At 43.5% G+C, this 15882-nt stretch overlaps 1 protein-coding gene across 3 annotated transcripts in view; it reads right to left on the reverse strand.

Moving 5' to 3' along the window:
* The window catches only part of LOC117438187 (BTB/POZ domain-containing protein kctd15-like), a 55468-nt gene extending 40407 nt beyond the window's left edge, over window positions 1-15061 (reverse strand). The window contains exons 1-2 of one of the 3 annotated variants that reach the window (XM_034073659.1): window positions 14969-15061; window positions 3594-3769 (exon numbers count right to left, since the gene is read on the reverse strand). In XM_034073659.1, coding sequence (XP_033929550.1) covers window positions 3594-3769; window positions 14969-14977 — 185 coding nt within the window. In that variant the 5' untranslated portion in view covers window positions 14978-15061. Of the gene's footprint in view, window positions 1-3593; window positions 3770-13609; window positions 13795-14426; window positions 14467-14968 lie in introns of those variants that run through there. The other 2 variants (XM_034073661.1, XM_034073660.1) reach the window with 2 other exon arrangements.
* Between the last annotated feature and the right edge of the window lie 821 nt (window positions 15062-15882).

Below are 15882 nucleotides of genomic sequence, written 5' to 3' on the forward strand. Positions count from 1 at the left end.
CTCAAGTAGCTAAAGTGGGATTAGTAATATCGTTTCTGATGTAATTTCTGTAACCACCATTGTTATGCTGTTGTTGATCACAATTTCTTTTGTTTTTCATTTTCCTTGCCCTTCACCCTCTTTCTTGTATGGTGTTTCATTCAAAAAGCCAACTGGAGAGGTGTGTAAGAGTAGCGCATAAGGTAAGCATGAGTGGTTTAGAAACCATCTTTGACAGTAGCTCTCTAACCCTCTTCTCCTTTGTCACACCAGTTGTGCACTGCTCAAGTTTTCTCCTTCTTAGATGAGAGAATTTGTGTAGCCTGTAAAAGCTTACTGGAAAGAGGGTGTGTGCCCCTGTTAATGCCTAATGTGGCACCCTTTACTTATGCAATTTTAATCAATGAATAAATGCTTTTCTCACAACAGCTACACTAATACAAACAACACCAAAGACTGTCAAAGTTGCTCTGAAACAATTCTTAGATCACTGAAATGCAAGAACTGGCCTCCAACTTCACATCACCAGCCATTCATTCATGTGAGTAAGACTTCCAGAACTGGGTCCAAATTAGAGCCAACCACTTGGGAACAGCCAGGTGGAGCCAGCTGAGTGGGCTGAGCAGTGAATCTTAAATTACAATAAGAAATGTACCACGCTGCCTGCTGTCAGGTGTAATTTATATCATACGAGAGGGATGACTAGAGAGCAGGTATAGGCAGGAAGTGGTTATATACTATATTATATAAGTTATATATATATATACTTGCTCCTGCTGGGCCTCATCTGGCAAACTGCTGGGATCTTTTCCTTCCCACTGAAGTCAAAGTGAACTGAATTTGTTCAGGACCTCACAGGATTGGATCTCCTCAAAAATACTATGGAGTATGAACATGATTTGATGATTTATTTTCTTGTATTACATGAGTATGTGATGTCTCTGTGTATGCACACCCTGACTGTATTCATATGCATGCTCACAATCTGTATGTATCCTTTTAAACATTCATATACAGTATACACTACAAGCTAAAAGCCTACTTGGGATTTTGGAGCACTGAGAGAGATTGTAACACAAACAGGAAGCATATTCCCACAGCTTTCAATTTTAGTGAGCACAAACTATATTATGTCACTGGGGCTATGATTTAGCAAAGCATTTCAGCATATGCTTACATCTTTTCATAGAATCATAGAATACTTAGGGTTGGAAAGGACCTTAAGATCATCTAGTTCCAACCCCCCTGCCATGGGCAGGGACACCTCACACTAAACCATATCACCCAAGGCTTCTTCCAACCTAGCTTTGAACACCACCAGGGATGGAGCATTCACAACTTCCATGGGCAACCCATTCCAGTACCTCACCACCCTCACAGTAAAGAATTTCTTCCTTATAGCCAATCTAAACTTCCCCTGTTTAAGTTTGAACCCATCACCCCTTGTCCTGTCACTACAGTCCCTAATGAAGAGCCCCTCACCAGCATCCCTATAGGCCCCCTTCAGATACTGGAAGGCTGCTCTGTCTCCACACAGCTTCCTCTTCTCCAGGCTGAACAGCCCCAACTTTCTCAGCCTGTCTTCATATGGGAGGTGCTCCATTCCCCTGATCATCCTCGTGGCCCTCCTCTGGATTTGTTCTAACAGTTCCATGTCCTTTTTATGTTGAGGACACCAGACCTGCACACAGTACTCCAAGTGAGGTCTCATGAGAGCAGAGTGAAGGGGCAGGATCACCTGCCCCTGTGTGAGGTGTCCCTGCCCATGGCAGGGGGGATGGAACTAGATGATATTAAGGTCCTTTCCAATCCTAACTATTCTATGATTCTATAAGGGGAAATGTAATAGATTAAGATGTATCCTTCATAATAACTTCATAATATACCTAGCAATAATCCTACTTGGGATACTTAGAAAGGTTTATTTTTTGCTATGAAAATGTCATCTACAGGTTTTGTCCTTCAAGCTTTTACTCCAGTGAGAACTGAAGTTTGAGCAGCTGAAAAAGCATTCAAGCCTTATGAGATAACACAGCAGTACAAATGAAAGAGGGAACATGGCAAAATATCAGGCAGCACATGAGCTCTGGTCATAGTTTCATCCTTTTGGTTTAAACAAAATATCAAATCTGAAGAAATACTCTTGTTACTTATCAAAGGGAAGGTTTTAGATCAGTACTCTATTATTTTTAAATAAAATCTTTGAATTTATGTATATTCTCCCAAAACTTCCATAACCGAAATTTTCAGTAAGTCCGCTGTGGGGCATATTTTAAAAATAGCATCAGCAGTGATATTTTAAAAATGTGGAAACAGATGTGCTACCCTATTACAAGTACTGATGAATCTTCTCTGTATTTTTTGATACTATAAAACATTTGTCTGCTTCTGTTATAAATCTCTCCCCATTGAACAGTTTTCTTCTCCATGATTAAAGTAGTACCACACAGACATCATAAAACAGGCATTGTCCAGGAAATTCATATTGTTTTGGCCTGACCATAAAATATAGGTATTTTAGAAATTGTTTCTTTTCCATATAGAATTTCAGCAGCTCCCTTTCCTTGCAATGAAATCATAGCCACATGCTTTATGACATCAGAGGCATTTCAAGGTGTCTCCATAAATGTCATTTATTGCTTGGGAACCCCAAACCTGTCCTTCATGAAAATACTGGGCATGCAGGTAGCAAAACCTCTGGCAGCAAAAGCTGCTGCTCTGGCTTGGTTTGGAGTCCTTTAACTAGTGTTCTGGGCACCCTGACACTGCACATCCACAGTTTCTTGGTGTTACATATGAGACACTTGCCTTTCTGAAAAATAAGCAGTCTAAATGATGAAAAGTTGAACTGGTTTAGTGATCATAACTGTAAATCAAAATCAGGTAGGTCTTAATATACTGCTCACATTAATTTTCTTTAGCCCTTAATGCAGCAGTCCCTTCCACATTACCAGCATGGGGCTGATGCTGTCCAGGATCCCGCTCTCACACCACATCTATTCATAACAGGGCATATATGGAGTCTAATCTGAGATAACACTGGCCAGATGTGTCACCAACCTGTCCAGCACAAATCAGCTACCTTTGAGCATGCAAAGATTCAATCCAGTCTGCAGCTATGAGCAGACAGAGGAAGTTGGCTGGGTGGCCACAGCCCAAAGGAAATGACCACTGAGGCACACAGCTGGGGTTAGGATTTTGGCAGGCCAACAGAAGCATCCATGAGTCCAAGTATAACAAAGCCACAGTTTTCTTAAAGAAGGAAAAAAATATTTTCTTTTGTTTTCCCCCTAAATCTGAAAGAAATAAGTTGCTTGGTACAGTTGGAAATAATCTAGAGCAGCACGCCAACAGATGCTTCAAATGCATCAACAGAGCACAGAAGACATTGAGAGAAAATGAATAAGACTCTCTAAATAATACACACATTTTACAGGCTTTTTTTTCCTGTAGTACCCCAGTGAAGTTACTGTATAAATCAGAAACTGAATTATTCATAAGTGGTGAATATATAATAAATTTTATTTCACATTGAAATATTCCTCACAGGTATATGCCTCTCTCCATGCAATGAACAGAAATGGGTAACGAGCCTGAAAACACCAAGGTCTTACCTGGAGTCTGGGTACTTTGTCAAGGTAGCTAGGCTGCTGGTATACATGTGTCCTCCTACATCGATGTGCACAGGAGCGTTTGACTTGGTGAGCTGTGCTGGGAGAGGAATTCCTTGAGCAGCCAGAGGAGAAACTGGGGATTGTGTTAGAGACAGACGGGACATGCTTCTTCCCTCCTGCAAAAGGAAGACAAAAAAGAACAGTTTCTCTTAAATTTGTCAGTGTTACCTTTCTTTCCAGTGTGATTACAGATCTAATCAGATCATTTTTGCATCTGCCTGATCGCATATTCAGTTAACAAATTATTGCCACCACCGTAATTATGTGTATTTGCATAATTTTCTTCAAAGTACCAGAGGAGAAGAGAAAGATGCTTATTAGCAATAAGAAATCAAGAAAAAAAATTCAGGGTGTCAGCCTCAAGGAGCATAAAACAAATTGCAAAATTCTAATTAAAGGTCATGGGCTTATGTGTTAGATGTGAAATATCCCCTGACAAATAACCAGTTTGTGAACTGGGAATCAGGGGGTTTTACAAGTTTGTCTCAGTAACAAGACACCTCTAAATTAGTGAATTCCTCAGTACCTAAGGCATTTAGTTTATACATGTAGCAAATTTCATATCAAACTAAGATCAATTTTCTGGTTTATTTTCAATAATTGTGAAATAAATGGATAATTTTCAGTTAAGCCTTAATATTGAATATAAAGAACTAATAAGCTTTCAAACTGAAAGCAATTAATTCATGGAAGTAGTGAAAACAGAAAGATAAATAAACTGACCCATGCTTTCAAGGCAAAAAAGCACTGTACAATCTGGCATATGAAATTACAAATTCAACAATCCACCTAATGTTTACTGCCCTGAAAATACTTGAAAAAAAAAAAGAGTGAAATTTCTGAATTGAGTACAAAGGTCTTCAGCAGATGTACAAAAAAAAAAAAAACAAACCTAAAATGTCTTAAAAATGAACAGGATAACCATAGCAAAAGAAAATTCTTCAGTTCTCTTCTGGAAGAAAAGCACAGCTTATCCTGCATGAAACATGTGTCTCAAAGCTGATTTCAGTTAAATTGGTACAGAGGGCATACATGTCAAACAGAAAAAAAACACTTTTATAAAGTTTTAAGAAACTATCCATCCCTTCTCCCCCTTATGGGTAAAGTAACATATGCAAAACATTATAGCTGAAGACATTTTTGAATATAATCTAATTTTCTTGGTATTTTGTTCTGCAAGCATGCTACTAAGCACCCAGGCTCTTCCTTGCATCTGACAAGCACTTTACATGCAGCGTGGCAAAGTGAATTCCCATTTCTCTCCCATTACTTTGACAATCTGCCTTAAAATTTAAAGCTGGTCTCACCTTTCTCTTAGCTGTATTTTGCATTTGCACAAGATGTCAAGATGCCCATGCCACTAGATGAACATAAAATTAGCAACATTCTTTGTAAAAAAAATAAATCTGAACTGTATATAAAGAGATTAGGAAATGTTAATACATCTGGACAGCTTCACAAAGTCACTGCAACATCTCCATTTACTGTATTTCATCTTGGTTAGCTCCTAAGCTAACCAAGCACAGAACTATATCACCTCATTATGAATCTACATCCTTTCCTCTTCAGAAGTTGGATAGACATCTGCACTGAACATGAAGCAAATACCAACTCTGCCTTAGCACTTCTGTGTCAGATGATGCAAAATTGGGCATTAACATTTTTACTATAGCACCACCTTCAAGGAAAGTGATTGAATCCTTTCATGACTGAAGACATTGCTTTCCTGTTTCCCACAAGAGCCTGCTGTGGGCAATCTTCAAGTAAATATGTCATATAGCATAAATAATAGAACAAACTTTTAAAAACAAATTAGTATGCATGTACCTACAAGTATTTTAGTGATGTGCTTACTAATCTGTGGGTGCCTCATCTGTCTGCCAACACAGACAAAGGTTTTTGGTTGTTTTTCTGTTTTTCCTTAACAAAGAGCACTGTAAACCCATGTTTACTCTCTACTCCTTCACTTAAATGAGAGGGTCAGAAGATCCAGACTGAATATCAACCCTATCTTTTCAGACCCCAACCATTATCACTTATTATAAAGGTGCAGACCTTGCATGGTACAGAGCTGCCTTAGAAATAAATCTCAAGTAGTTTCACAAAACAAGTGCCTAATTACGGCTTATCTGCACCCCTTGCTACAATTTCCAAATGAAATCAAAGGACTTCCAGTCCTCTGTAAACCCATCTTACATTTAACCATTTACCTTGAAATACAGACTTCACTTTTAAAATATGCAGATAGCTAAAGATCAAGTGATCAGAATCTATTTGTGCATATTTAAATGTTGCTGCTATCTCAGGATTGTGTTTAATGTTAGTATATCAGTAAATTCCTTGATCTGTAGAGAGTCTGAGATTCTCAGTGAGGCCATACTCACAGTAGATATTTAATTTATACTATTCACTGGAGGGACCTTTTGAACAATCCTCTGCTTTTGGCATCTCTCACCTAGAGCATGTGTTGAAAAAAATTAATTATAGAAAAATCATTGGAAACCTAAAATAGTTCTCAAACTTTTATTTCTTTTTGCACTTACTGAGGGTGCCACTGCCTTTCTGGGGGAGGGGAGGAGAAGGGGAAACAAAGCACAGGCTTTTCCCCCAGTTGGAAAGGATTCATATTGTGATAAACATAAATGTATTGGCTTTTGCAAATCATAGGTGTTGCTATGTGGATATAACTATATAGAATCATAGAACAGTTAGGGTTGGAAAGGACCTTAAGATCATCTAGTTCCAGCCAGTTCTTTATCCACCGAGTAGTCCACCTATCAAGAGGTTCACAAAGCTCGCTAAAGACACAAGATTAGACAAGTTGAAAAAAGCCAGAACTCTTGAGCAAAATGGAGACACAAAGCAAAAGAACTTGTAAAGGTAAGGGGGGGGCTTGCTATGAAGAAATGTAGTGCCTAGAAAACATAGGGTTAAAGTACTTTCAGCTTAACTTAAGTTGAAGATAAAGAACAATATTTGGGTTGTAAGTCTGTGGTGAGACTTTAGTGGCCCCATTAAACATGAATGAATTACTTCACACCATCCTTCTACTTCTCAGTTTAGAAACAGAGGCTCTCAAACATCTGCTAGCTTAACATACTCCTTGTCTGCCCATCCTATCTTGCGTGCAATAAATTTTGCACAAAGATCACACTGTTCTAAATCTTTGCCAGCTATCAGAAAAATCGCAGATAAGACTGGTTTCAGCTAGTTCTGTGATTACAGGGTGTCGTGGTTTAAACCAAGTCCCCCAACTCCCGGAGAGTTAGGAAGGAGAATCCAAAGAATGTAGCCCCCACGGATTGAGATAAGAACGGTTTAATTGCTAAGGCATAACACAAAACCCCTACTGCCATTTACTACTACAAATAATAATGATACAGCAAACAGCAAGTGAAAAGAATACAACACCCCACCAGCCACCGACCCATAACTCACTCCACCCTGCCTGGCCGAGCACCATGTGCTCCCTCCTCCATTTTCCTCCACAGCTCCCCCCTCCAGCCTTCTCTTTCCCAGTATGCATCCTGGGTATCACGTGCTATGGTATGGAATACCTCATCGGCTAGCCTGGGTCAGGTGTCCTGTCTCTCCTTCCTCCCGGACTCCCCTCCCACCTGGCTGGAAAAAAAAACCTTGAACAAAAAACACCCTCAAAACATGCTCAAACCATGACATTATCCACCCCTTATTCCATACCATTCACGTCATGCCCAGATCCCACATTTTCAATACACAATCACTCTTAAGTCCACCCCTCGATCATGAGACATCTCTATGTTGCATCTCTGGACTGATAGCCTGAAGTATCTGGGCCCACCAGGCTCAAAATTATTCACCGTCCCCTTCAGCAGTTCTACAGCTGCTGCTGGGGACTCCACACAGCTGCCTTCCACCTCCAATGCTTCCAAAGCACTGGAGGGGCCCAGTGGATCAGATACCTGGCCATACTGTCCCACATGCCCTGCCACTCATGACTGTCCAGCCTTGGGGACAGTCTATTGGTGCTTCTATGTACTTGTCTAACCTTAGACAAGACCCACACCTGACTCTGCTTAACTTTTGGGATCAGACAAAATGGCCGTGGATAGAACACACTCTGTGTGTGTGCCACCATGCTGATCCCTATCACAATCAGAAGGCAGGTCCCAAGGGCACCCAAAAGCCATTCAAAACCATCAGAACTCTCAGCTGCTGCTGCTGCACTTGTCACTGGGGCTGATGTAGCTGCCCTGCTTGCCAGTTCTCCCACCACCAGCTTCTCTTCTCCCAAGTCTGGATCTTCCTCCTCTGCCTTGCTGGGAAGTGCTGCCTGGTCTCCTGTATCCTGCTGGGGCTCGGCGGGTGACTTCCGGGGAATATTCTCGGATGCTGCGGGGTTCGGAACGGCGGCAGGACTCGGTTCCTCCTCTGCCTTGCTGGGAAGTGCTGCGTAGTCTCCTGCATCCTGCTGGGGGTTGGCGGGCGACTTCCGGGGGACACTCTCGGCCGCCGGAGGGTCGGGAACGGCCACGGGACTCACCCCCCCCCGCTGCCTGATCCCCCTGTGTCATGGTTTGAGCATCTAACTGTACCAAAGATGCAAAGTACACCACGAGGAAGACTGCTTACTTCATCTTGAAGACCCCTGCCCACATGAGGAAAACTGTTTACTTCATCCTCAAGACCCCTGCCCACAATCACAATCAGGCAAGCTCACTGCCCTAGTCTTCAAGAGAGAAGATTTTGGCATCTTCAGGAACCTGCTTAGCAAGGTTCCATGGGATATAGCCCTAGAGGGCAGGGTGGCCCAAGACTCTTGGTTAATATTCAAGGATCACCTACTACAAGCTCAGGAATGTTGCATCCCAACTAGAAGGAAGTGCAGCAGGAGGGCCAGGAGACCCCATTAGATGGATAAGGAGCTGCGGAGAAAAATTCACAGGAAAAAAGAGGCTTATAAAAGGTGGAAGCAAGGACAGGTGGCCTGGGATGAATACAGGGTTGTTGTCAGGGTAGTTAGGGACCAAGTTAGGAAAGCTAAGGCCCAATTGGAGCTAAATTTGGCTAGGGATTTTAAAGAAAACTAGAAGGGATTTTATAGGTATGTAGCGGCTAAAAAACAGACTAAGGACAATGTAGGCGCCTCTGGAAGCTTTTGAGAGAACTGGCTCCACAGGACTTGGAGAAGGCTGAGGTTCTGAACGGCTTCTTTGCCTCGGTCTTCACTGGCAAAGGCTCAGACCGCAGCACCCAAGGCTTGGAAGGCAGACGCCGGGACTGTGAAAACCTAGACCTTGGGTCCACTGTACATGAGGAACTGGTTTGAGACCATCTTAAAAACCTGAACGTACACAAGTCCATGGGACCTGATGAAATCCATCTGCGGGTCCTGAAGGAGCTGGCGAATGAAGTTGCAAAGCCACTGGCCATCATATTTGAAAAATCATGGCAGTCAGGTGAAGTTCCTGATGACTGGAGAAAGGGAAATATAACCCCCATTTTCAAGAAGGGGAAAATGGATGACCTGGGGAATTACAGAGCAGTCAGTCTTACCTCTGTGCCTGGCAAAATCTGGGAGCAGATTCTTCTGGAAGTCATGCTAGGGCACATGAAAAACAACAAGGTGCTTGGTGACAGCCAGCATGGCTTTACTAGGGGGAAATCCTGCCTGACCAGTTTGGTGGCCTTCTATGATGGGGCTACAAAAGTGATGGACAGGGGTGGAGCAGTTGACGTCATCTACCTGGACTTGTGCAAAGCCTTCGACGCAGTCCCACATGACATCCTTGTCTCTAAATTGGAGAGACATCAATTTGATAGGTGGACCACTCGGTGGATAAAGAACTGGCGTGATGGCCACACGCAGAGTTGTGGTCAACGGCTCAATGGCCAGCTGGAAACCAGTAATAAGTGGTGTCCCTCAGGGATTGGTGTTGGGACCGGTCTTGTTTAAGATCTTTGTCAGTGACATGGACAATGGAATTGAGCGTGCCCTCAGCAAGTTTGCCGATGACACCAAGCTGTGTGGTTCTGTTGATATGCTGGAGGGAAGGAATGCCATTCAGAGGGACCTTGACACATTTGTGAGGTGGGCTGATGCCAACCTCATGAAGTTTAACCATGCCAAGTGCAAGGTCCTACACCTGGGTGGGAGCAATCCCAGGCACAGCTACAGGTTGGGCAAAAAGGAAATTCAGTGAAGACCTGCTGAGAAGGACTTGGGGGTGTTGGTCAATAAGAAAATGTACATGAGCCAGCAGTGTGCACTCGCAGAAGCCAGAAAGCCAATCATATTCTGGGCTGCATCAAAAGGAGCATGACCAGCAGGTCAAAGGAGGTGATCCTGCTCCTTTACTCTGCTCTCGTCAGACCTCACTTGGAGCATTGTGTGCAGTTCTGGTGCCCTCAACGTAAAAAGGACATGGAACTATTAGAACAAGTCCAGAGGAGGCCACGAGGATGATCAGGGGACTGGAGCACCTCCCATATGAAGACAGGCTGAGAAAGTTGGGGCTGTTCAGCCTGGAGAAGAGAAGGCTGCATGGAGACCTCATAGCAGCCTTCCAGTATCTGAAGGGGGCCTATAGGGATGCTGGAGAGGGACTATTCATTAGGGACTGTAGTGATAGGACAAGAGGTGACGGGTTAAAACTTAAACAGCAGAGGTTTAGATTGGATATAAGAATAACATTATTTACTGTTAGGATGGTGAGATACTGGAATGGGTTGCCCAGGGAAGTTGTGAATGCTCCATCCCTGGCAGTGTTCAAGGCCAGGTTGGATGAAGCCTTGGGTGATATGGTTTAGTGTGAGGTGTCCCTGCCCATGGCAGGGGGGTTGGAACTAGATGATCTTAAGGTTCTTTCCAACCCTAACTATTCTATGATTCCATGATTCTCTGCCTGTACGTGGGAATTATGAATATGTATATGACTAATGCAACAGTCAAAGTATATAAACTTGTAAGAAATGCTAATCAGTGCCCCTCTGGCTATGGTCACGTGCCCATTAACTTTGTCCCTCAAGAAACCCCTGTTATCTTAATTAGAGGAGTGAGCTCTTATTTCACATTAAAAAAAATGCATTTAACATTTTTAAATTGTGGAATTTGGCAATTTTTGTATGAGCAAATTATCAGGGGTCATAACTGCTAAGCACTGCTTAAAGGTCACTGAAAACACTCGTATTGCTCAAAAAGAAAAAAAAAAACAAAAAAACACTCCCTATTTCTTATGGTACTGTAACCCTATTTCTAATGACTCCTTCCTCTTTTTAATATGAAAAGCAGCTAAAATTCATCACACTAAGTAATGTACTTAGTTTATACATGTTGTGATTTAAACACAGTCAGACACACAGTTTCTACTCCCCCCCCCTTCTTTCCTCCCCCCCCCCGCCCCCCGCTCCCAGAGGGATGGGGAAAATTGAAAGAATGTAACTCCCAGAGGTTGAGATAAGAACAGTCCAGTAACTAACGTATAACACAAATCATTACTGTTACCACCACCAATAATAATAATGATAGGAGAAATAACAAGGGAAGAGAATACGATACCACCCGCCGAAACAAGCCCAACCGAGAACAGAGGGCCCTTCTGGGTAACTCCCAGTTATCTCCCAGGCATGATGTGCTATGGTATGGAATACCTCTTTGTCTAGTTTGGGTCAGGTGTCCTGTCTCTGCTTCCTCCTGGCTTCCCCTCCTCCTTGACAGAGCATGAGACTCACAAAGTCCTATGGCCAGTCTAAACATTTGAACAGTAACTAAAAACATTGGTGTTATCAGCGCTGTTCCCAGGCTGAAAGTCAAAACCACAGAGCTGCACCAGCTACTAAGAAGGAGAAAAAAAAATGACTGCTACTGCTAAACCCAGGACAATGCACAAAGCAAAATCCTGAATGTATTTATCCAGCAAAAGTCTTTATGCACATATTTTCTAATACTGATGTGGAAATTAAAACCTTAAGGGTAAATATTGTAGAAACACTAACAAACTTCATTTATTAAACCATGTAAAATAATCCTTGCTCCTCAGTCGCCTACAACAGGATACAACATCCCAACTAGTGGCACAGGCAATAACCAAGCTCTAATAAGTAACACAGGAACCTGCTGAAGGCAAAATCAAGAGCCTGATTCCCAAATTACGTGAATATTTAGTTTTTCCAACATTACACACAAAGGTCTTTCAGAGCTAGCTTATTTTTTTCTGCCTAAGCTAACTGTGGAAGTACTGCTTGTAAAAACTATTTGCCCATGCAAAGTGAAATAATCACAATGCCATGCTCATTTACATACACAATGATTTTGTGTCCCATTGTGCTCACAGTTGTTCAGCTCCCTAGGGGTGATAAAACTAGCTATGCTGCTACAGCTTGAGATGATTTCACTGAATCGTTTCTCCATGAAGTTGCTTCTTTGCTAAGCTGTCATTTTAACCATAAAATGTAAACAGAAGGCAGTTGTAAGAGCTCCATTCAGCTCCGTGCCCAGGGCTATAACACTAGGGCTGAGAATGCTGAAAGACTGCAGAATTTTCCAGGGTGTTGCCTTTCTTGCTCTAAAGCCTTCAGGAATACTGTTCATTTAATACACACTCTAGATGATACATTTCAGATCCTACTAAAAGAAAGGCTTCAAAAGTGTAAGAACTTTTGGGCAGAGGAAGCTTTCCCACCTCTGCACACAGCTCAGGGCCATGGTAACCAATAGTGCTCTTGATGTTGGGAAAATACAGCAGGAATAAACCATGCAGAGGGAGGTGAAAGGCTGCAGAGAAGAAATCAGCAGCAAGCTGGAAAGGGGAAGGAAAAAAAGGGAGAATGAAAAGGGAGGCAGCTGGGAAGGAGGAACAAAGTTAAATCAAGGAGCAGGCACTTAAAAGACTACAGATGGGAAACAAGACCAATTAAGGATGTAAAAGAGATTTGTTTCTTAAGTTTAATTGTTGCCAGGATAAAAATCAATTGAAGATAATGCTATTATTCGCTTGTGCTGTTTAATTCTTCACTCACATTTAGGACATGAGCTAAGAATGGCAGGTTTAAGGACCTGTCATGAGGCATCTTGTTCCTCCTGATATAAGGAAAGCAAGTGCCTGGAAAACATAGGGTTAAGATACTTTTAACTTAGGTCCAAGATAGAGAACAATGTTTGTGTTGTAAGTCTGTGGTGTGATAACAGAATTCAGTAGTCTTACTGACAAGAGTGAATTATTTCTTTCCATCCTTCTAATGAGTGACCATCCTTCTAATTATCAGTTAGTTTAGAGACTGATTCCCAAACATCTGCTAGCTTCGGATACTCCTTGTCTGCCCATCCTGTTCTGCTTGCAATAAATTTCGTACAAAGGTCACACTGTTCTAAACCTTTGCCAGCTATCAGAAACCTACAGACACGGTTGGTTTCAGCTAATTTGTGATTACTGGGGCACCCAACTGTGCCAAAGGTGAAAAGTGCACCCTGAGGAAGACTGCTTACTTCATCTTGAAGACCATCGGAGGGCAGTGCGCAAGCGCCCAAAGGGCGCTTATGATAATGAGTACCTAAACTAATTGTAATATCCCCACCGAACTCTCGGGAACCTAATGAATATGCATGTTTGTGTATAATAAATATCTGCTTGCTTAACCCCTCGGTGTGCAAGTTAGGAGGAGCGATCCCCCTTGCACCCGGCGCAGTAATAAACATACCTGCTTTATAACTCTCAGTTATAGAGTCTGATTCCGTGCTTCACTCCGGCTCACACTCCCCGGGACTGTTCCCAGACCGAAGGCGGGAGGTGGGAAGCCGTTCTCATCCCCGCTTCCCCCTCCCCCTGCAACCTCCATTCCCATGCCAGCAGGCCCAGGAGAGCTCTGGGATGGGCTCCCTCCGCAGCCCAGCACCTCGGGGTGGTTACCGGCTGCAGGAGTCATCCAGCATGAGAGCCGGCGCGACCGGACAACACGGCGGCTGCAGACCCAGCAATTACCTCTGTCTCTACACAGCCAGGGATGGCGACCGCTCCGGTCTGCCTCCGGAGACACACGGAGACAACCCCTCACGCCGTGAACCGGACCTACAAACAAAGCGGGGCGAAGGGGGGGCTGCAAACCACGGGCTCCATGGCTCCAACAGTGAAAGTCCGTAAATATTTGTGCACACACCTCCCCGCTGCTTCCCTCAGCACTAGGCCGAGTGACATAGGAGATGGTGCCCAAAACTTTTACTGTGGAGGTGGGGGAGCTCCCTCGGAAAAATAAAAAAAAAAAAAAAAAAAAAGCTTTACCTCCCCTTTCCAACCCACCTATCTCCAGCCGATTTAGCCCAAGTTTCACGTCACCCAAACCCCTTTCCAGGCGTGATGTCTGAGGAAATCACCAGCAAGCAACGCATCCGGTGACTCAACTTCTGCCTTTCTCTTAAAACACACTGTGTGCCCAAAGGTAAAATTCAACAACAAAAAACCCCACAAAAAAAAGCCACAAAAAACAAACTAACAACCAACAAAACCAAACCCCAAACCAAACAAATAAAAAAGCGGAAACAAATCCCACAACATGGCGTCATTTACTTATTCCAATATAACGAGAGATGTCTTAGATGAATGCAAGAAAAAAAAAAAGAAAAATACAAACAAAACCAAAAAGCCAGCCACGAATCCCTGCTCCTGCACATTTTCCGAGCAGCCACTGCTGGTGAGCAGATTAATGTATTAATTTTGCAGAAGTGTGCCACATCGCATGTAGGAGCAGAAATGCAAACTACAGCCTAGAGTGGTTTGAAATCTACCCCAAACCAAGTCTTACACTCTTACTGGCGGCAGTTTCTTTCACAGCTCGCCCGTGTTTTCCATACGCGCCGCTCACCATTGTCGCCTGCCTTCCCTTTGTGCCGAGCCGCCCCACCGCCAGCCCCCGCGCCCCGCCCGCCCGACCCCCGCGGCTCCACTGTACCATGCAAGACCGCGGAGAGAGCCGCACTATCTCCACCGCGCTGGAGCTTGGACGTTGTCTTCAGAGCCGCGGCGGCAGCGCGGGCACCCCGGGCCGCGGGGCTCCGCAGACGTTGCCCATGCTGGAGCGGAGCAAACCCAAACATACAGAAACACGGCACTGTCAAAGCTGGACGGTTGCAAACGTGTCCTATAGCTTTAAAAAAAAAAAAAACAACAACAACAAACCCCCCCCCAAACAAACAACAAATCACCCCTCCGCTGCTTCTCCTCCAGAGCTAAGAGCCAAGTTAGTTTGAAAAAGCACTTAAAAAAAAAAAAAAGGGAATTGGGAGAAAGCGATAGCGCGGTACAATGCGATGCACGGCATGGCGGAGCCGCCGTCATATAACTTACCTTGAACATGAAAAATATGCGTGAGCCCCCGTTTGGCTTTGGGCTCTGTTGGGTTTGCGTGTGATGAGCTCAGCTTTTTGCTTTTATTACTATTTTTGCTCCGCAGATCCTGCTATGATTCTTATTATTGTTTTTAAAGCTCCTCTCCCCCCCCCCGTTTTTGCCGTTTCCTTTTCTATTTATTTTGTTTGTATCTGTGGATGCGTGTGAGAGAAAAATAAAAGCCTTAAAATGAAACTGCAGAGGCTGTTATGAGAAGAAAAGCAATAATTTAGTCTCTAAATAACAGAGGGAAGGGAGAAGGAAAAATAGCGAATTCTTGGTCAGAGTTTTGTAAATGCCTGCAGAGCAGAGGATTAGGCTACAATCAGCTCAGCCCTTTGCTGTCGCCCCAGCGAATTTTGCTATGAAAATTAGCTAACTCTCCCCACTTCCCCCTGCCCTTTTGATGGCGGGTCTCCAGATTTATTATCTCTCTTCCTCCCCGCCCGAATAAAATAAAACACAACCCTTGAAAATGAAATTAGGCTCCTCAGCCCCGCCATCCGCACAGCCTCTACATGCAGCGGAAAGCAGTCGGGGCGGGAGTCCCGCGCGGCCCAGCCCAGGGATAATGGTTCGTTGTTGGGGAAGATCAGGCCACTATCATATCCTTACAGAGACTTACAGAAAAAAAAAAAAAAAAAGAGGAAAAGGGACGATGGGAAGGTGGAAGGGGGGGAAGTTGATTTTAATCACTGTCATTGTCTGATGTAGTATTTCCCCAGGTGTTTTCAACTAGGCATAAATTTTCAGCTTCCAAATAAGTAACATAGGGCACGTTTCTCACATTTCTTGACTCCTCTGTTACAATTAAGGTAGCACCCACTCTGCACTTGTTGATAAATTAGATCAAGTTCAAAAATAGGTTTTAA

Source organism: Melopsittacus undulatus (assembly GCF_012275295.1).
Source record: "Melopsittacus undulatus isolate bMelUnd1 chromosome W unlocalized genomic scaffold, bMelUnd1.mat.Z SUPER_W_unloc_1, whole genome shotgun sequence".
NCBI lineage: Eukaryota > Metazoa > Chordata > Aves > Psittaciformes > Psittaculidae > Melopsittacus > Melopsittacus undulatus.